A 22,786-nucleotide genomic window follows, 5' to 3' on the forward strand; every position below is an offset into this window, starting at 1 on the left:
GCCCCAAGGAGCCCCCTGCCTGAGCAGAGCAGCTTAGGATGTGATGCTCAGCTGCCCCAACCCTGTGGGGTGTCCCACTGCTGCAAATCCTGGGAGCAGCAGCCCTGGGCTCACTGAGAGCCCACTGGCACTGCTGCCCAAGGCAGGTGCACACAGGGAATTCTGATGGGCTCCCCATCGCTCCCAGACTTTTACAATGTACAGTTTTAACAGGATTGGCTGCTTTTGAGGCACTGTGAATGAGCCAATATCTATAACTGTGATTTTACGTGACTGAAGTGTCACATCCCAAGCAGAGCCTGCAAAAGACTGTCCAAATGCAGATCAGGCCACAACAACATCCAGAGATCCTGGAGAGGGAAAAGCTGTGCAGCCCCATCACACAAACCCATCTGACAGGATCTTGAAATGAAGCCTAATACAAGTTTCTCCCTGACAGAGTCCACACCAGGCCTCTTGCTCTCCAGAGGAACAAAACAGGCATTTTTGTATGGAAACACTCTGCTCCTTTGCCTCCTGAAGACTCGGAAATCACACACACTTATTAGTTATTCCATGCAGGCGTGTGAACCTTTGCACTTGGATGTTGAAGGAAAAATTTATCCTTGACATAAAAATCAATCACATTAACAGTGCAACTTTCCAAACTCCTGCAGGTTCACTCCAAAGAGAGCACTAATTCTTTTTTTAACTTTGAATGAGTCAGATAAAGTGCCTGCTCAGGGCTTTGTTTGTAGGAATTAAACATTTATGTGAGATCCCTGAGAATTTTATGCAACAGCATTTAGCAGAAAATTAATGTTTCCAGCCAATTTTTATTTGAATTTGTATTCAATACCACAGGATTTTCTTATGATATTGTATTGTAGCAACTGTTTCAAAGCTCCCAAACTTGTTCTCTTCCAAACTAGGGAAATTTGGCAAATAGATCAGAATTTATGAGGTATTTAAAACAAAAGGATAAATGACAATGGGAAAAGTTTGACATGCTGATGAATAATCAGAAAGCTAAAGGAAGAACTCTTAGCAGAAAATGTTACAAAGTAATTTATTCCTCACAGAGTAATAAGTCTGTATGAGATAAAATTCAATTTTTAAAAGGTTTACCATCCCGGCAGTTCATGGATTGGTTTAACTACCATAGCTAGGAAACTGTAGCATTTTGCTGCCAACATGCCATTTCTGAAAGCAGCAAACAGCAACACATACCAAACCATGTCTGTAAATCAATCTGCTGGGAGACAAGAAGTGCTAAATGAATCAAAACTCCTAGTAAATAGTATGCTGTAGAACAGCTCTTCAAAATGGATGCAAACAGAGTAACAGAGCTCTGCAGACAAACTGGTAGAGTGATGTAAAGGTAAACCTCACTAAGCACAATTTCAGGAGATAATAATGAAGTTCTAAGAGTCTTGCCATCAAATCCAAGAGGTTTGACTAGAAAGCAAGCAGCTAGCCTCTAATGTTAGCTCCACAGAAGTCCTAGGACCAACTACTTTTGTTAAAATAGCAAAATACTGTTTTGGAATAAGAATCATTTAGATGCAGGGAGGAAGAAAAGAAAAATTGAAAATCTGGAAGTGTGTGAAAAGCTGCAGCTAAACATTTCTTTTGTTACAAACTGCAGTTTCCTGAAGTCAAACAGATATTTATGTGCAAAGCTGCCTTCAAACCAGAGGCACATTCTCCTCTCTGGGTTTGTTTGTTTTGCCTTTTTTACAATGCAGACCATCGTTGCACGTTACACAAAAGCCCCTGAATAACCCCACTGGGAGTGGGGGCCTCTCTGTGCTGAACATATAGCAAAATAACATTCCTGCTTCAAAGAAAACTTACAAGATCCAAAGAGACAAAAGACTCAATCCAGAAAGAAAATGAGGCACAGAGGCCACCAAAGGCCACAAAAAAAGGTCAACAAGAATAAACCTTCCGAGTTCTGTCCCCTTGTATGCAGCATTACCCCTGCAGAGTCCAGAGGTCTCCCAGCATCGACTGATCCTTGCTCCCAGTCCCAGTAATAACCTGTAACATCCTCTGAAGTCAGGAGGAGACACAGGACAGTGAGGGAAGCTACTCTTGCATTGTGCAGAACAAAAGTCATCCCTATAGGGTCTGCCTCACAAGGCTTAAGTGTAGAGTTCACTTCTCTACAGGAACCAAGATAAAGATCACTCTATATTTAATTTAACTCAGGTGAAGTTACTGCAGCAGTGCTGGACAACTTCACTGAGGCCTGAACTACAACTTGCAACATTAATTTGAAATTCTTACTAGAATTCAGAAATTCAAGAATTATTAAATTATCAATGCTTTAGTAATAAAAAAAATAATTCAGGCTATGAATTAATTTGAAATTATAAAACTAGAGGCTCATCACATAGTATTAATTTATCCATCTTTGGATGCTTTATTATGAATAGTGATTGGTTCATTATATATTCTTACCCTAAGACATATTTTAAGTGTGGTTTAAAATTCTAAATACTGCATTATCAACTGAAATGTGGCAGCAAGAACTAATTTAAATAGAGAACAAATAATGAATACAGTGATAGTTTCTGAAAAACTGCCAGATGACAGAGAAAAACGAACAAGGTCAGCGCCTCACTTGCTATCATCTTGTATTTCTCCAAGTTTAATACAGGACTTAATTTTGAACATAAAATAATACACTTTTCTAACTGCAAACATGCTTTACTTTGAGAGAAGGCTCGGAGGTCATTGCACATTACATTTTGCTGTCATATCTGTCCTTTCAATTTTTTCAAGCTAGAAAGACGCCAACAGGCGACAGGAAATAGAGGTACATAAGAGTTACTTTGTGCATGAGCTCCTGCAAGGTTTTAACTGGCATCACCCCTCACCAAGGTGGTACTTGTGATCAGCTGTTTCCTCAGCTGAGGTTACAAGGTTCTGTTAAATATCACTCAGCCATGAGATGCTCCAATCACTCCTGACCAAGAGGACACACAATCCTTCTTCACGATGACATGCCCTGTCTGCCCTGAGAAGCAACTCATACACACAGGGAAAACACCTCTCCAGATCTCTTAAAAGGAGAGGAATAAAAGCAAGCCAAGAAAGGAGGATCAGCTATTTATTTGACAAAGAGATTTTTAATACAGCTTTTAAAACAAAGCTATCATCTCCATGACACAAAGAAGCACTACTAATCTTATTCCAGGTTTTAGTCAGAGGAGACTCTCAACAAATGCATTGCAACAATAAAAACGGGTAATTTATTTTGAATATTTATTTCTAATCGTTCAGCCAATGCTCAGTCATGGCAGGATGCTGCTCATCACTTTCTCACAACTTTCTCTAGCAGTGTGCTGTCAACAGCTCTGGAATGGAATTGCTCATTACTACTCTGCAGACTCGTAATTCCTCACCTCTTTATCACCTATTTTGCTGATAACTTCAGCAGACCAGCGAGAGCTCATTTTCCTTTGCAGAAACTGAACTGTTTATGCTCCAAACTCCTGATGATACAAACATAAACGCTGGATGGAGGGAAACCCACAGAATTTGGCAAAAGATGGACAGGATCCCACTAAAACCTCTATAACCAAGGAGACTGCAAATAAATACAAGATATCACACCTTTATGCTGTCAGAAAGGTCACCAGATTATCAACGTTTGTTTTAGATAGAGACAGACTACTTCCCTTTCCAAATCTTTACTTTGTTGTGCTTTCTCTTCCAGCTAGAGAAGAAAAATTTGTGCCAATTATGTACTTTGTCATGGAGTGAACATGAAACAAAACTTAGTTAGCAGTTTTTGTTATAAATACCAAAGAGAAAAGTTTCAAAAAGAAAAAAAAAAAAAAAAACCAAAAAAAACCACCCCAAAAGTAGCAGGCAGACACCACTTTCCAACTAAGAGAGTAGAAAAATTTAAAGTTCCTTTAAAAAAAAACTGAAGACTTTACACAGCTTTAACCTGAAATCAAATGTGACAAGAGCTTTTGGATGTGCTGCAAGAGACTAATAGCAACAATTTTGTTAAGAATAAAAAGCTGGTTTGTCACAGCAGCACAACTCCGTGCACAGTCTAGATCTCCAAACACCTGAGCTGTGTATGAATACAAATTCCATCTTGTTATTTGTTGAAATTCTTTTTCCTCAAGATTCACTCTCCACAGATCCTTGTCTTCCTCTAAGCAACAAAACAATGTTCACTGGGAATTTAAAGCTGCTTCATGCAGCATCAAAGTCCTACATCAATCTTTTTATACAGTAGCTGGGATGGGCTGACTCCCTACTGCCTTTCAGGGTGAGCATTCACCCTTTGATCTCCAGCTTCACATAGCAAGAAATCTCCTCCACCACAGAGATATGCATATATATGCACATAAACATATCAATGTACATATATGCATATGAGTACATATACATACTTAAGTAAGGGTGGCTGATTTGTCAACAAATGGGGCACAGGGGAGCATTTATTCTAAGTGCATTTGATTATACCATATTTGAGACAAGTGTGTTTCATAAGCAAGGAGAAAAACCCATAAATGCTTTGCACTGGGAAAAGAAGCCTAAACATCAGCTCAGGATGTTGGTGCATGTGCCACAGTATAAATGTCACAGCACACTGCACTGCCTCAGCTTAGGGCAGAGCTTGCTTTGCCTCTCTGGTGATGTGAACCAAAGCTGAACTTGATTTCAAGTAAGAAATGTTAAAGGATACATCAACCTGAGCTTAGAGAACAAAATGTCAACTTGGTGAAAAGCTCCAGGTGACTTTGACTGCAGTCAGTCACTACCAATCACTACTGAATATTTCAGGTCTTACAGCTCTGCCAGGACTTTATAACTCAAAGAACAACAAGCCTTAAGGTAAGTCTTAACTCCTTCAAAGTAATAGGTTGGACTTGATCTCAAAGGTCTTTTCCAACCTAGTTAATTCTGTGATTGGGAATTTTTCCACCAACTTCAGAGGAGTTGAGAATTCACTACATAATCAATGCTGCATATTAAAGGATAATGGACATTGTCATTTTATTTTAACTCATAAGGGATCTTGAAAAGATAGAAACTAGAAATATCAAGCACAGTGTCCTTGAGCCCAGCTAACAGAAACATTAGCACCATGTAAAGTTCCTGCACAGTGATGTGGATGAACCACACACAAATCCATCAAGAACAGCCTGAGTTCACCTTCAGCCTGAGTTCCACTCCCTGTCTGCCCTTTGACATCCCAACACACCACAAACACAGGTATATTGAACTAAGGCCAGGACATTACCCTGTGACACCTGCACTAACTTCCAGTTCCCCTAGAGACTCTAGTCTTCATTTAAGAGAATTCAACATTAGAAAATTCACAGTTTTTCCTTCCTTCCTTAATTGCTTGTACTGCTGATACAGTTCATAGTATTTCAAACACTGTTTGCCATCTTCCCATTATGCCATGCCATATTATGCCATCATTGTAGGGCACAAACCGCAGTGCTCTTTGAGAAGATGTTGATAACCCCTCATTCATATTATTCAATATCTGAAAGGACTGTGAGTTCATATCAAACATGAAGCATTTGCCAGGGACCCTTGCTGCACAAATAAAAGCTGCATGGCAGAAATACATTTCCAGAGGCATTATGCTAAGCACCAGCTACAAAGACACTCTACAGAGTATGCAAGTGCATCATGTGAATTTCTACATCCACTTTCTTTTGCTATTGATCAAAGTTGGTCTATCTCAGCAAAAAGGTGACAAAACTGCTACTCAAATGCTCAGAAACAATAAATTATCTTTGTTCAGAAAAGAGATGGAAGAACAGCAGTAGAAATACACATCAGTGAGAATAAAATTGAAACAGAGAACGGGAAAATCTGATTTTTAGAAAGAAGAAAGGTGCGAGTGAAGAGGAGCATAGACGTGGACATGAAAGGAAATTTCCATGGCATGCTAAGGGAGCATCCAAACAGAGAGTTCATCTCTGCCCCAGTGAGAGGGCAGGTGAATCAGCCACGCTGTGTGGGCTGAGGGGTGGCTGAAGGTGCAGCCTCCTGCAGTCAGCCCTGGGCAGCGGCCGTGCCACAGGGCAGGGACAGAACAGGAGCTGAGCTTCCACGGGCCACTACCTGGGGCTCACAGCAACTGCAGCTCAGCCTGGTGGGGGAAGGAGACAGCCAGCTTTCAACAAAAAGGGATTTGAGGAGAAGTGCAGCAACAGAGATACCAGAAGTCAGGAGTTAGTAGCGTAGTAACAGAAATCAGCTCTAAAATAATTTAATCCTACACAAGCTGCTTTGAACTTCTCATGAGCAAAGCAACTGAAGTTACCTTCCAGTAGCAACTGATACCTCCAAAAATCCATGAAATGCATAGTCTGAAATCATTATTAAACACAAGTTCTCTCAAAACATATGCCAAGTGTTTCTTTTTTTTTAACACAAGAGCAGGTCCTGCAGCAACACACAGAGCCTAAGTGGTGAGGTTCCTCAAGCTTGCCCTAAAGCCTTAACGTATTCCCGCTCTCCAGTACAAACCATGACCTTGTCTGTAGGCAGACTGTGAGAGCTGCCTAAGATCAGGGCATCCTGCAGGCACCCTCTGCTCCCAGGGCACATCCACCACTGTGGCACAGCTTCACTGAAGATCTGGACATTGTTTCTGGCTTCTTCTTCACAGCTACATTGTCAAATTCTGTTCTATAAGCCTAAAGATCTTACTCTCACAAAAAAATTGTCTAAACAAGGAAAATAATTAAAAAAAAAAAAAAAACAAAAAAAAAACAGGGAGGCAACTTGACCAGAATAACAGCAAAAAGTTGCTTTGTCTGCAACCAACTCACAGTTATTCCTCTTTCATCATGTGTAGAAAGTTTCTTACAAAATTGTTAAAACCAGCATAACCAGAGTTTACCCAGAATTAAAACAGCTGTGAAGGATTTCTGTACGGTACTGAATTTGATTCTGGTTTTGCTCAACTATGAGCAACATAACTGCCCTCCAGAACAGCAGGCAAATATCTGTTCCTGTGGTCATTCCTCCAAGGATGGGACTTAACCTCAGCAGCACATTGCAGCACCCTCACAGCACTTCCATGTTGCAAGAAATGAGCTTTTGGCTAATTTAAACACATCTGGGCAATTCATTAAGTGGTTAATAAACTGTTAACACAACAGGTATTACTCAGCAAGCCTGTTCAACTTCACAGGAAGTTTCCTTGGTTAGGACTGAATTGTTTGGTCCACAGATTCCTGCACACTGAAGCTGCAGCTGAGCAATGCCTTGAGTAGTGTCTTCTTATGAACTGTATCACCAGCAAGGAAACATCTGTGTTCATTTTGTTTATTCAGCAAGTTTTGGAGCATTAGGGATAATAGAAAAGCTTCTTCTCAAGGACTTATGCTCACAGTCAGCAGCTGGAAGGCCAAAGGTTTGGGGGTTTGCTGGGTGTTTTTTTCCCCTTCATACACACACTTAAGGATATTGGTAATCTTAAAAGAAATATTAGGCTTGCAACTAGGTATGTTCAGAAGATACTCTTATTTATGCTGATATGTGCAAACCAAATGACTTCATAAATACCTGTGTTAAATCCTGAAAAATAAAATGCATAGAATTGAAGCAGCATAATCTGCTTCTGCTACTGGCAGGTGAGCACTGAGCTGTGGGAAACATTACCATTCACTGACTTCCTCCAGGCTGAGACAGGTTTGGGGCCACAGATGTGTGCAGCTCACAGAAAAATGATCCCAATTACTGATGTAGCAGAAAGAAGATAAAATGAGTTCCCTCCACCAACTGCTCCAAAACAGAACCAGCTGCTGCAAAGTGAGCCAGGCACAACCCCAGCCTGTACCACTGGTAACAGAATGTAACCATCACTGTCCAGACCTGGACCACCCATCCCACCAAATCAGGACAGCTGAAGTCCTGAGACCCTGAGAGGGTCTCTTCTCTTGGGGCAGGAAAGGTGCCTGCACAACACACCTGGGCACCTCGAGGGCTGGCAACTGTTCTTTAACTGGTTTCAGGTTTGGCTCAAACAAATTCAAGACCCTGAAACTGAAACAGAGAAAAGAGCTCATCTTCTTCTGGGAATCCTGCACAAGGTGATGCCAGGCACATGACTTACACTCAGAAGATGTAGGCAACAGCCACTTTTTGCACAGGTATTGGAATAGGAATTTGTCACAGTAAAGTACATTTATACCATCTCCTAAGTCAAAGCAATCCCAACAGATATTGTAGCAAAAAAACCATCTCATGCTTTTCTTCAAATGCACCTTCTCTTCTGCATTCCTCAGTGAGTCACTTACCAGGCCATGAATGCCCTTTAAACCTTCCAGCTCCTTTGGGAGACTGCTCTATCCAGGATAGTCACCCTGTCACTAAAAAGACCCCAAACAACAAACAGACACGGATGTGTGGCAAACATCACTCCTCAGAGCAGCCTCAGTCCATGTGTTTGCTGTCTGCCAGGCACTGGTACACACCAGCCTGGTCCCTGTCCCATGACTCAGAGCTTCTGTTTGACTGGGAAGCAGAGACAGCCAGCCTGTGTTTTCCTCCTCCAGGAGAGGCCACACAAGCAGCATTCTGTAAAGCTGGGAGGTGAATCTACATCCACTTGCTGCCACACAGACAGAGCACCTTTCTTCTAGACCCTGAGGCTTTGTTTTACTTTTCATCAAAGTTCAGTTCATACAACCATGGCATCATTTAGGTTGGAAATGACAGGAAGATCACTGAGGCCAACTGTTAAAAACACCATAAACCAGTCATTGGAGCTGACACACTGTACAAGCTGACCTGAATACAAGACAACAACTTAAATGTTTGCATAAACATAAACTTCAACATAAATGTTTGCAGTTTAACCTCACACTGGCAGATAGCTGGGCTAATCATCACTTATGGGTAATTTGTATATCTCCTGAGGTAGGGATCAATACATTAAATTCTAACACAGGTAACCCACTTGAATACAAAGCAGGCATTTTAGACCCATTCAGAAACTCCACCCATTCCCTTCAAATCTGGCCCAAGGAAGTCCACAGTCACACACTGAAGCACATGACCTCCAAAAAGCTGACTGAGAGAATCAGAGCTAAAGCATAATGCAACAGAGATGGATTTAACACACCTGCCATCAACACAATGTTTCCATAATGCAAAACTCAGCACAGTCTTCCTGCATGAGCATCCTTAGTAATTCAGCATGGGATTAAATTATTAACTTTCACTGAGACCAAACAAGGCCAGCAGAATATGAAGAACCCTTAAAAAATTTCCTGAATTTTACATTTTCACACTCATAAAACCACTACAAATGGAAAGTGATTGTTAAATAATTCCATCACTGCCAAGAGAAATATGCAGGAACTCAAGCTGTAACTGCCCACCACCACCAATCTCTACTATCACAGGTAATTCCATTCAGAACACCAAACAGAAAAGAACATTATATCTGCACTCCGTGTCCTAATGAAGACACTGTGGCTCTGAAGAACCACAGGTTATTCTCAGTATGCTGTTTTACTTGAGCTCTTACCCATCTGCATCTTCATCCTATAGTAAACAACTGAGAAGACAGAAGAAGGTGGGATTTAGCTGACAAAGGTGTCTCAATATCAGTCCTGTAAAAAATCTCCCACACATCATTCTTACACAGGACAATGATCAAAGGTGGAACCAACCCTGAACGTGAAGATTTTCTAAAAGAATCTGCTACTAAAAGAGCACGAACTTGATGAAGTGATGACTTGCCACATCCTAGACTTGTTTAAAGTGCATGCTGCAAAGCAAAATCTTTCTAAGCAACATTCAGCCTGGAAAGTTCTAGCCTGAGCAACTCTTGCTTATATTTGACCACAAATATTTGACCACTGTGGAATACAGGTATGTATGCATGCCTCTGTTTGCATGAGAGCTGCAAAAGTGAGTCTTGAACACATTTTACTCTAGTAAACAGGAAAGGGAGAAACACAGAAACCACCAAACCACCAACTCTCTACTAAAGAGATGATTGTAACACCTGTGGTATCTCTGTGTTGCTATGAAACTACCATCCTAATCGTAGCAACAGATTTAAACCTTTAAGGATACATTTTGCTCTCTGTAGGCAACATAAAGCAGGAAAATGCTGCAGAAGTGTTTATTTTAAGCCAACAGGAAACAGTATTTCAAACTGGACAACACAATTTAGGAAGACAGCAATTTACCAATGACAGCAAGCAAGGAAAAAAAAAAAAAAACCCACGCCAATTTATTCAACAGTGAAACAGTATTTCATAATGGAGTTACTATTTACCGAGCGTGGAATAGGGACCTGAAGCACTTTCCTCAGCAGCTACCTTCATCCACTTCCTACCAACACAGCCCCAGCTGAGCTACTGAAGTCACTGCCAGCTGAGTGACCCCAGCTGGAGCCTGGAGCAGCCTCTGCAACCACCAGAAACAGGAGAGAATTGTTCAAGGATGAGGAGGAAGTGAGTACACAAGGCTGTGTTAAAACTAAGAATAATACACAAATAATATACAAACATTTACAAGCAAACAAAACACACACAGCGCCCCGTTCATTGCCTACCAAAGGCTTGAAATCACTGAAGCTTAGGTGGCAGAACTGAGAGCAGTTCTGGTAACTAAACTGGAAACACAGCCCTGAGGCTGAATCCAGGAGAGTATGAAATTCAAGGCTTCCTTTCACTTATCCCTTCCAGGTGACACCACTCGACAAACAGGGAGCATCTGGAGCACAGTGCATGACTGCTGAATACGCTCTGCAAAGTTACACTGACACTTCAGAAACAACAAAATGCTCCAGCAGTTGCTGAGCTGTCTCATTGTCCAAAAATGGAGATTTTGATGAACCATTTGGCCTGCAAGACCCTTTGTTTTCCTTCCAGTTATTCATGCATAGGTCCTCGATATGAGAATTACTGTAAATTTACATCAGTGCAACCAGAAAGTGAAAATCCCCTGAAGAACTTAAACTACAGAATAAGCTATTGATAACACTCTGGGAGAACACGAGATCATTGTTCAGACTTGTGATGGTGCTAAAATGGACAAACCAAACCACTTTGAATAACTGCATCAAATTTGTCTGAAATCTTTTAACATATATTTGGTTGCATAATGGCAAACAAACCCTATAACAACTTTCACATAAAATACCTTTAGGTCAAATTAGGTGAAATACATGCTTAAACCCATGCATCCCACAGCACCTATAGAATTAGAGTCTCAGGCTACACAAAGTTACCCAAAATTCCAAATTAACCTGGTTCTTTCTCTGCATCAGCTACCTTTTAAAATGGCTATTTGTTAGGAGATTCACTTCTGGAAAATTCCTGTCCTCTGAAAGCACAATAAATGCATTTCTATTTATCCAACTTTTAAATTAGTTGTGTTCGCAGAGGTCCCATGGAGCCTTGCAGCTGACCCAACATTTTGTTCTTCCCCACACAGGAGCTTGTCCTGCAGCCTGTTTCATGTCACATTTCACTGAAGCCCTAACCAAGGCAGCAAGCACCCCTAAACTCACACTCTAGATGCCCACTGCAGCTTCACACAGGGGGACAGGAAAAGGCCAGTGCAGTCTGCTTTTCTTAAACATCCAGGGATGAAAAAATGACCTTCAAAAGAAAGCAAAGAGAAAAAAACACCATATTTTTAAACTGGGGGTTGAGGGTGAGGAGCAGAAATCTCTGTTTACACTGTCTGTGAAGTGAGCAGGTTTGAGACCATCTTCTCCTAATAAATAGTCATTAATCACTTGCAGTCACTTAGCACAGGAGGTCATGTGGTGGCAGCCTGGCCAGTGTAAATGTTTAATACTGAATTAGATTAGAAAGGCAGGACAGTGTCATCACAGCTACGGTGCTACCTGCAAAACCTACCCCACTTTCCTTTGGTTTCAGTATCACTGAGGCCTGAGCCAGGCTTTGGGGATGGGATGATGTGGTCTTGCTGTGAAGGTGAGACACAGCAGAAGTCACAGAGCTAACTACAGAAAGCCAGATGGCCAGGAGCTTATTGCTCCATTTTATCACTGTACTGCTGTAAAACACTATCACCTATTTGATCATATCTCAGTTATTAGGAACATGAGCACAGGAGCGATGAGCTGCCTGCAGGACAGACTGCACAGGAATGTCCAGCTCTCTCCTGGGGAACCCACCCAGCACACAGGCACTGCCACGCACTGGCACAGGACATGAAAAATACAGAGACAAACATCCTCACTATGTGTGCACAGAGCTGGAGGAGCAGCACTCAGATGGCTTTACAAGAATATTTCATAACCCTCCTCCCCCTGTCCTCTACTCAGCTAGCAGCTCAGTCAGAGCAAACTACAGCTATAATTATTGTCATAATTATTATTTTAATAAGAATCAATGACTTATCAAAATATTGCGCTGAAGACTTTCAGGTCTTTTGTTGTAAGACTGCCAAAAAGGCAGCTCATTGCTGAGGTACTGCTCCATGTACTCTGCTAGCAGGCAGCACCTCCAAGTTTCTATTTCTGCCACTGAGTGACTAAACTCAATTCCAGTGAATGCCAAAATGTAAGCAGTTTGAGGCACAGTAGCTGTGCAAAGTATTATTATTCTCTTAATGCATACACACTAACAGCTTTGTTTACTACACTCACTCCTCTTCTGCTTGTTTCCTTGGTTTTACACACTGTGGGCCAAGTTGCTGAACTTAGATGCCATAAGGTAGCCACCTGAATTCATATTTACTTATTTAAACAGCTGTCAGGCACCCACATCAAGTTTTAAGAGCATAAGCAAGCCTGTAAACATCTAAGTCAATATAGTTAGGTGCCAAGATGTATCCCCAGCTAGCCAAATGTGGATTTCTGCAGACAAGATGCTAGTTTCCATGAGATTATTCTTTTCTACGAGGCAGGATTAGCTTGATGATAGATTATTTTTTATTTACATGCCTGTTCAAGATGACTCCAATCCAGATCTCTGGTAACACTCCATTTCCACAGAGAACTCCAGTTTACATTTTCATAATTAGCAGATGGCCATTTATTTAGTTGGAGCTCCAGGCACACAGAGAAAAAAGTTCTTTAAATAACTAATGACACTGGCAACTGTGGGACTCCTCACCAAGGGTGTCAGTTGTCACCCCACTGAGTTCACAGGTAGAACACGTAGGACTCTACTTGTCTCTGTGACATGCAATGGTGCAATTCTAAAGAACCAAAAATTCCTCTGGAAATGTCATTTTTCAGGTTTGTTGTGCCTCTCCCAAGTAAGGGTCAACAGGCTGGATGTAGTTTCAGGGAGCTTGCTTCACTTTAATCAATACAGTCACGACCTCACACACTTTTTCTTTGAAAGAAGACGCTTTAACTGAACCCTGTGTGCTCCTGAATCAGAAAGAATGCAATTATAAAGAACAAAGATAACCAGAAACAGGTTGAGTTTTAAGAACAAAATGAGATACGTCTCAGAAATTCAGACAGCATGAAATCCAAAACTGACCACCACAAAAAGTCAGCGAGTAGCATTTTATTGAAGAAAAATACTCAGATTTCACCAACATAACTGAACCAAAAAGTACATCTGAAGGGCAAGCAAAGGCTGCAGCATGAAGCAGAAATGAGTGTCCATGACTCATTCAACCAAATCCAAGTTAAACTCAAGTTTGCAGTGTCATTCAGCTTTGTAGAATTGTTTTAAATAAGCATCCCACTTACTCTCTAATAATAGAACAGCAACAGAACAGTAGCTTGAAAACAAAATATATGTGGGAAGCATTCACGATCTGACCTCAGAGTCAACCACACACTAGTGTGAAATCTTTTTTAGCTAACTTTTTTAATTAACTGGTATTCACTTATTGGTTTCATTTCATCATAAAAGAAAAAAAAAACCAGCATATTATAGACGTGTTATAAATAGTTTGTCCCTTGGAGGAATTCTCTAATCATCTCTAAAAATAAGAAGTCATATGATTTCAGTGTCCTGTACTGACCCTTTCAGTACTCAGCAAGGTTACACTGATGTATGTTTAGGTAATGCTACATGTTGCTCAATTTTTAAACCCACACAGTTATAAAAGCCCAGTCTCTCCACTTCTAGCGCATACTTACACTCAAGTAAAACACTTTTTTCAGTCCTGTATTTGTTGTAAAGCTTGGGAATTACTCCATAGGAAGCACAGGTCCACAAGGCATGAAAACCATTTTGTGCTTCCAAGTGAAGCCTGGAAATATCCTTTACTTGCCCAAAACTAGCTGGGCAGCCAATTTACAATACTAGCCCCTTGCTGTGTTCTTTCTTGATCCATCCATGCTAATCAAACCTTGAACTTATCCCACCCTTAGGCTGTACAGTGCCAACACAGAGCAATTCTGAGTAGGAATCCCTGAAGCAGGGTTTGTGGAATCCTGTGCTGAACAGGTCCCTGATGGTAATACTGGTAATACCAAAGTTCCCTTTGTGACTCTGGTAAACTGCTAGCAGCTCTAACTTGCTATTCAGCCTGTAAACTCTTCAAGACAGGGACCTTTCCTCACATGTGTCTGCGAAGCTTCTAGTGCCCAGATGGTGCCATACAAATGAATAATAATTATATTTTCATGTAGACCATTATTGTGCATAATGTAAATTACTTTCACTGATCCAAGAGGAAATAATTTTCTCATTTTGAAATGAAAAGAGGGAGTAAAAATAATGATTACTTGTTTGATGCTCTCATTATAACAATAATTACATTTGTGGGTCCAGAATCCCCAGCTGGTCTGTACTGACTTTAATGGAGTTATACCAATGCATGGCAGCTGACAAACTCCTGGTCCTTGCTGAAGATCTCAACTGCTTCACAAGAACAGATTACTTCAAACCCACACTGCTTTCATGAAGGATGGGACATTAATTAAGCAATCAAGCACACTTTGCAGACTGGGGAGACAAACACCAGACCTGGCATCTACAGAAATGGATTCCTACACGCATGGCAGGTACCTGAGCATCACTGCCATGGCCCCTGCCTTGCTGGCACAGAGGAGCAGGCTTCTGCCCAGATGCACACCTCAAAGGAGCTGAATTGCCTTCTGGAGACACTCACGTCTGCTCATGAGAAGGCCTCAGACCCCACATGTCTGTGAGATTCAACCCAAGCTTAAAAAGGAAACACCCAGAAGGAAGCAGCCATAATCAGCAGCACCAAGTGTGAAAGGGAAGAATAAAGTTGTGACCTGCCAGGGCTTGGCTCCTCTGGAGGAAAGAGATAAAAAACCACAATTGTCAGACTAAAGAGGACTAGTCTGGAGTGCCAATAATTGAAAAACCCAAAACTACCTGTCACCATCAGCTATGTGGCCCTAAACACTTTGCTAAAGATGTCAAGAGGTTACTGGTGAGAGTAGGCAGCCAAGACTTCCCTTGTCTCACAGAGCTGTCTCCCATTCAACATGTGCTCTGTGGAACAGCTACCATTTCTTAAACAAAAATGAAGGACTGAGGTTCCAAGTCTAAAAATCAGACTCAAACACTTGGAACTGCTAGTCCTCAACGCCAGTCATACACACCAGAACCCACGTGCCCTCTGAGTATCCACACAGGGATGCTCCTGCCTCTGCCCAAATCAGACATCCCATCAGCCTCAGCCAAAAGAAAAAAATATAGGACATTGTATTCCAATTAAAGAGTCACTGCAAAAGCTTCAGTGAAATGCCAGATCTAATTTTAACACTATAAAGAAAAATCAGGAAGTATTTGATTAAAATTAATCCTCGAGGTTATATAATTTGACTATTGCTACAAATTAAGATCACTTCATGCTTCCATTGTACTCCTGGCCCTTCAGCAAGCACTAATAAGATGCCATATCACAGACTTCCCATGCTGAAAGGAAGAAATATTTTGAAAAATATTTCTGAATAGAGCCAAAACATGTGGCAGGTAATGAGGACCTTTTACACCAAAATGTACCCATTTTGCAATAGATGACAGGAAGTAAATGGGATTTGTACGCCCCCTGTACAACAGCTGGTCTTCTCTTGCTAAAAAATTAAAATGCTTCTATTTCAAAGGGAACATCTGCAAAATCCCATCACACATTAAAGAATAAAAAAACAACACAACAAAAAATACACCAGTGGCCTGGAAAAGGCTTCTGATCCATCTCATATAACACATTCCCACATTCCTGCAGAGAAGATGCTTAACAAGGTAACTGCTGCTGGAGACCAACAGTCTCATTTGGCTCTAATACTCCCCTTAAATGATGCATACATTACTTCTCTTGCTGCAAAGATTTGTTTGTTTTATTAACATGTGCCTTGTTAAGTGCTAAGACTTTGTAAAAATGATTATGCACCTTCCAGCTGCAGATGAATTGTCTCCCCCCTTTGCCATTACTAAATGATGAGTTGTCTCCATTCTCCCTCTCGATTGTTATTCAAGCCATATTACAGCATGATTAAGCTCCTGATAATAAGTAAAACTGTATTTAACAGTCAAGTCAGTACTATGGACCCATTCTCTAAGAAATACATCATTTGTGGTCACATAATAGCTTGATGCTATTAATTTTATTCACAATGCAGAGTACCTTAACTCAGCAGTTTCACTGATCCTCATGTACTAAAGTGAGACTCAGTTTCCAGAGATTGATTCATTCCGGACTGAAGTTTAATACACAAAATTATTAGCTCACATTAAGCTTCTTTGCACTTTTCAGGTCTGGAGATTTTTCTGAAAACCAGTTTTCCCTCGTTTCCTGTGTTCAGATTAAATTACTGAGGTCACAGGTCTACATCAACAAGATACTTAGAGTGGAATAAATAGGTACCATTTGATTGTATCTGCATATATGGACTGAAACAAAAGGATAAACTGACTGAAACAAAAAGGATAAACCAGTGGTGGGATAGTTCCTGTTTTCTTGAAAACTCATTTGTTGTATGGAGCTTAACAGCTTATTTGACACTTAAGTGCAGCTCTGTAGAGTGAACTCCCAGGGGCTACAGTGACTCTTCAGCAGTAGCCCAGTTCCTCACCCAAGGCACACCTTCTGCCACCCCTGTGCCAAGCTGAGCTTTAGCACTGGTGCTGCACTGAAAGCTGTGCTCCATCCAGAAACTCACTTGTCCTGTACCTCCCACACGGATGCTCAGCACAGGGTAGGTCCAGGCTGCGTGCTTTGTTTCTGGCAAAACAGTGCTGGGAATCTACCTGCGCAATCTAAACATTCCAGGGGCAAATACACTTCAAAAGAAGACTCTCATTTCCAAACCTGAAAGAATCCCAAGCTTTTATGTGATGCACAAGGTGAATTCTGCACTGGTCTTGCTTTGGGGAAGCATTTAGAAAAGGCTGGGGGAAATAATTGATGGACGAACCTTAGGGAAAGTGGAGTAAAGCCTCCTGGGTTTTCTTTCCTGTATGATTCCCATGGTGTTTTCCAGCATTAGAGTTGCTGCTGCTTTGCTTCTAGTTGCAACAACTGATCCCAGTTTTTATAACCCTTAGCATGGAGCAGAGCAGCTCCTGGATGCCTTTCCTAGCTTCAGCAGCCAGCAGGGATTACAGAGTTTAGGCACACATTGTAATTACTTTTTGCTTCTTGCACCTTTAACCTGGTGGAGCACAGCATGAATCACCAGGAGGTGACAAGGAAGGAAAAAGCAAGAAAAAACAGGCTTCAGCACATTCAGCTGATCAACCCATAGAGGATCCAAGCTCACTTTCCACACTGCCAAGAGAAGAAGAAATACCACATTTCCCATGACACATATGAAATTAAGGAGAGACACTGGTGATCCTCAGGACTGTCCCCCCAGGCTTAACTTCTGCTTGGAATTAAAACACCTTACAGGAATTAAAACTGCTCACTGACCCCAAACACACTTTCTTTTCATTCTACAGGTCTCAACCTTTTGAGCTATCGATATGTTTGGTTCCTTTGACAGCTTCATGCTGAAAGAAACATACCATTTCTTTAAAAGAACACACAAAATTTCAGACTGAAGAAATGCTTTGATCCCACACCAGCAGGCAAGAGCTGTATTTCACTGAACTGACAGAAACAGTGCCCTGGCATTTCTGCTTTATGGCACAACAGGCAGCAGTGAAAACCCAAGGCTAGCAGGAGGCACAAAGGAGCAGCACGTACCCAAGGACAGTGCCTTCAACACCCAGTTCCAAGGCAGAGGCCACAGCTGGGCACCACAGGTGCATCCCTGTGATGCACAACAGCCCGTCAGTGCAACATCACAGCGGCAGATGCTCTGCTGTCACATCCCTCTCATCCTCAGCAGCCCCATAGCAGAGATTTGCATCCCATTTTCTTGCCGTTGGGTTCCCAACACGCAACACCCACAAGCCCCTTCCACCATCGCTAGCAGGCTGCACTAAGGAAACCCAAGACTGAGCAGCATGCTTACAGTATTTTCACAAAAAGCTGTTGCACACTTTTCAAAGATAAAGATCCTCCCATAAAAATCAACCCATTCTCAGAAGGGAGCTTTATTCTTCTGTGCTTTTGACACTTGAGTTGTGCTGCATGAATAAAGCTTGTGCAAAGGGTGCAGCTGCCAGAACAGTTGCAAGTACACACTGAAATCAGTGCTAACCATACAGCTGATATTTCTTTAGAAGTATCTATAAGCTGATTTAATTAAATATGGAACAACTGTAGGAAACTGCTTATGACTAATGAAAGCTCCAGGTGTAGCTGGTCAGGGGATCTAGCACAGTAAGCGTTTTCAGTTGCAAAATTGCTCAATTCAAAATTGTTTCTTCCTGCCAAGTTGGCAATTCCCATTCAATTACATGCAGGTACAGTGGCAAACCTTTTACTACAGCACAATGTTATTTTAGCTACCAAATGATAGTGCTTATTGCACGTATCTGACAGCACTTAATAAAAAATCTAAATATATGTTAAACACCTGGTTCAAAGGATTATGTTTCTTTTCCCACAGACACAAATCACCAAACCCTCACACTACTTATGGCTAACTCAGTAAAGTAAAATAGGGATCCCCATTTCAGTCTTTTACACAGGACAATTTAAACAAGAGACAAATTAAAAACAAGATAAATAAAAGCACTGTAGCCTCATACAGCAACTTTCAGACACAGGTTTGAAAAGCACTGTCTTCTTCCAAGTGTCCAAAATCTGGTTTGCATAACTATTTAGTATAAAGGCTCCCATAAGAGTAGTTAGCAGGGCAAGTGAAAAAAGTACAAAAACCACAATCAAGAACTACCTCACAGATGAACATTTAGCAGCCTTTCAAAAGTATACTCCTCAAAATGCATTAAAACTCACCATTCCACTCACAGACCAAAGACACATTGAAATCAATACTATTTTTGGTTAAAATGCAAGACTGAGAAATCTTTGAAAAATCCTTGGAGGGCCCCTCAGATGTGCTTAACCCAAGACACGTGGATATAATGGAACCACTGTACTCACACCAGTCAGCTTCTCCAACTGTTGCAAAACAATTTCACATACACAAACTATGGGAAACATGGATTGAGAAGGATCCTAACTTTGCTTGGATATTACATAAATTGCATTTTAATGTGCAAGCAAAGCAACAGGAAAAAAAATCTTCCTTTATATAGATGATACACAATTCCATTTCTTAGAGATTTTCCTCGTGAACCGAGTCAGAAATCAAGACTGGTAATGTAGGCAAGACTGGTAACTTTACCTACCAATTTAACACAGGTGCCAAGTTTTTAAGGCAGAAGACTACACAAAGACCATTTCCCTGTCACTTTTCCACCAAGCACACATTGCAGTCAATAGGTGGATACTTAAGTGTCAGGGTTTGTATTCCGACCAAAGTAATTTTAAGGATGGTGGCCCCTTCCCAGTGTGCAGGCTAAGCAAAACCACAAGTACCATAAAGTCATCTTGAAGAAGCCTTGCCAAATCACCTCCAAGACAAAGTATTGTTAAGTACCCTGCCACTTGCTTTGAGCATTGTTGCCCCTTTTTTTTTTTTTTTAATATCAAAGTCAGATGTTGTGGCACAGCCCAGTGTGATCCATACCAGTCATTTAGATAATGAGGAGAAAATAGGTGCACTCAGCATGTGTTTTAAAACATGTTTTCTATTCAGAACCCCAGTGCTCCATCTTTAGGTCTTTGATCAAAACTGTATGCAAAAGGCGTGATTCATAACTGCCAGCATCAAAACACTCATATCCAGCGTCTGCGTGTGGCCAGCACGGAAACAATGAGCTCTCGACCCGAACCTGGCACTCATTCCAGCACATCCAGGGCAAATTGGACACTGTGCCAGGACATTTGTAGGACAACTGCTTAGAGTACATGTTCCAACATAGCCCTGAGCCCACAGAAGAGGATAATTTCCTAGAAAGTCTGGGGAGCTGGGATGCGGGGCTGAAGCTCCAGGTGCAGCCTGCCCTCTCCCGGCCCCCTGCCTGCCCAGGTAACAGCGTCTGCCAACCTTGATAACCCACAGTGGAGAGATCAGGAAGGAAAAAGCTGGAGAAGACTGAGAGATGAAAGCATAAAATACTTGATGGACAGGAAAAGAGGCAGAGGGTAAGGTGATGGAGGAAAATAGTGGAGTGTAAATAGCTACATTTATGAACACAGCAAATACCAAGATAAGATAATCTTTAGAAACAAAAACTGAATTCAGTAAAATAGAATTTTAATTTTCACATCTAGAAAGCAGAGCAGGATCTGCACTCAGTGGATGGGTACATACTACAAATTGTCCCAAATGTTAGTGATGGAGTACTCGTGTGCTGGGAGCTCAGCTCTTTGCAGCCTTTCGAGGCCAAACCACTCAGTTGCAATCTACAAGGGTAAGTCACCTCTGAGCCCCAAATTCTTGCTTTCTCTCTCAAGGACGTAAACAAAAATACAGAAACTGACGAAACTAAGCATGCACTTCCAGAGGCATCACATACTATATGTAAGCCTACTGCTGAAAGAATAAAATGAAAACCAAAGGAAGCTTCTCCTGAGCTGGAGAATACTAATATTGGTGGTACGTATCTGAGGTTTGCAAGAACACTGTTAATTTGCTTTTTCACATGCCTAATAGAAAACTTAAAAATAGAAAATTTAAAAATAGAAAACTCAACTGGCAATAGAGCCAGATTTGCAACCCCTTCTGGTCTCAGGCCTGAGTCATTTGAATGAAAACCGAAGAGTTTGCAAAAGAACGAGCTAAAAGACAAGGTCCTCATCCTGTGTGGGCACAGTTTCAGTGTCCCCGAGTCGTCAGCGGTTAATAAAATGATTGCATTACATTTCACTGCCCGTCACCTCCTGGGCCTGTCAGAGCTGTGCAATAAAGAGCAGCGCCTGTGCGCTTTTCCGGGTGGAAAAAGCAAACTAGCACTAAAACAAACCCCTAGGACGGCGTGGGGCAGGCGGCTCTCCCGCGAAGTTCAGGGATGCTGGGATGCCCGCGGCAGGCAGCGCGGGGAATGGGACGAGAGATCCCTCTCTCGGGGAAGGGAGAGGATCCCAGGGATGCATTTTCTGCCTCTGCACCGCGGCCCCGCGGGCTCTGCCGCCGGACCGGGGCAGGACCGGCCCCGCACCGCGGCACCTGCGGGAGGCGCCCACGCGGGGCGCGGGAACGCGAGCCCCGGGGCGACTTCCCCAACTTCCCCGCGCCGCAGTCCCGGCAGAAGTGCCGCCAGACGCCGTGAGACATCGCCGCTCCCGCTCCCCGCCTACCATCGCCTTGCCGTGCGGGGCGGCGGGTCCGCGCCGCTGCGGCTGCCCCCGCTGCTCTCCGCCGCGGTCTCGCTTCTCGCGGCCGCCGCGCTGCTCCTCGCCGGCGTCGAGGGAGGAGAAATTCCAGACGAGGAGGGTCTGCAGGAGCAGCACGGTGAGCGCCGCCACCAGCGCCGAGCGGGAGCGCCGCGCCAGCCGCCGGGCGCACGGAGCCGCCACCATCTTCGCTGCTGCTGCCGCCGCCGCGCTCCCGAGAGCCGCCGCATCCGCCGCGGCACCGAGTTTTCAGCCGGGCAGAGCCAGACGTCAGCAGGAGGAGGGCGGAGGTGGGGAAGGAGGGAGGGGGGGAAGGAGGAGGAGGTGTTCGCGGCGCGTGGGGATGGGGGAAGCCGGCGGGGAGCCCTGGCGGCGCGGCAGCCCGCGGCCGGGCCAGCCCGGGGCCAGGGGTGGGGTTGGCGGAGGAAGAGGAAGGAGGAGGAGGAGGATGGCATCGTTTCGCCTCAGCGGATTGAGAGCGAGAGCAAGGTGCGACACCTCCACAGCCCGGTGAGGTTTGCAGGGATCAGGCACAAGGCGACTGTGACTGAATGCCCAGTGTCTCAAAAAGTGAACATAACGGACGAGTTCAGTTGCCTTTTTCTCCCATACTGATATTGGCTTTCTAATCTGAGAGATCTCATTATCTGATGGTAGGACCGAAATAGGGAGAGGTTTTTTTTAATCTGCCTGCACAGTGCTTCTTTTTCTAAGCCTAATTCCACTTTACAAACCAAATCCAAAGGTAAAAAAATATTATCTCCTGGTAAGAACAGTTGCTTTTTAAAATGACAGCCAGGTAGGATTTGCACAGACCAGCCGGATTTTGTTTCCATTGGAAGTGCTTTAGTTTCTGATCTGAACAAAATGAAACAAGTAATAAGATTCAGGAACATCCTTTATTAAGGGAATTTTCCTAATGATCCAGTGAGGCTACAAATAAAATTTTACAGGGGGTACCATTCGTTGCAACACTTCACCAGCAGATGAAGCACGTGTCAGTTTCAAGGAGTGTCTCTCTCTGAGTATCGCTGACTGCAAGGCGTCTCTAAAACAGCGAGGTCAAAGTACA

General features: G+C 42.7%; 1 protein-coding gene across 1 annotated transcript in view; it reads right to left on the reverse strand.

Moving 5' to 3' along the window:
* The window catches only part of XYLT1 (xylosyltransferase 1), a 176,962-nt gene extending 154,938 nt beyond the window's left edge, over positions 1 to 22,024 (reverse strand). The window contains exon 1 of the mRNA XM_041462661.1: positions 21,679 to 22,024. Coding sequence (XP_041318595.1) covers positions 21,679 to 21,900 — 222 coding nt within the window. The 5' untranslated portion in view covers positions 21,901 to 22,024. The remainder of the gene's footprint in view (positions 1 to 21,678) is intronic.
* Positions 22,025 to 22,786: the final 762 nt, after the last annotated feature.

This window comes from Pyrgilauda ruficollis, unplaced genomic scaffold (genome assembly GCF_017590135.1).
Source record: "Pyrgilauda ruficollis isolate IOZ18807 unplaced genomic scaffold, ASM1759013v1 scaffold16, whole genome shotgun sequence".
Lineage (NCBI taxonomy): Eukaryota > Metazoa > Chordata > Aves > Passeriformes > Passeridae > Pyrgilauda > Pyrgilauda ruficollis.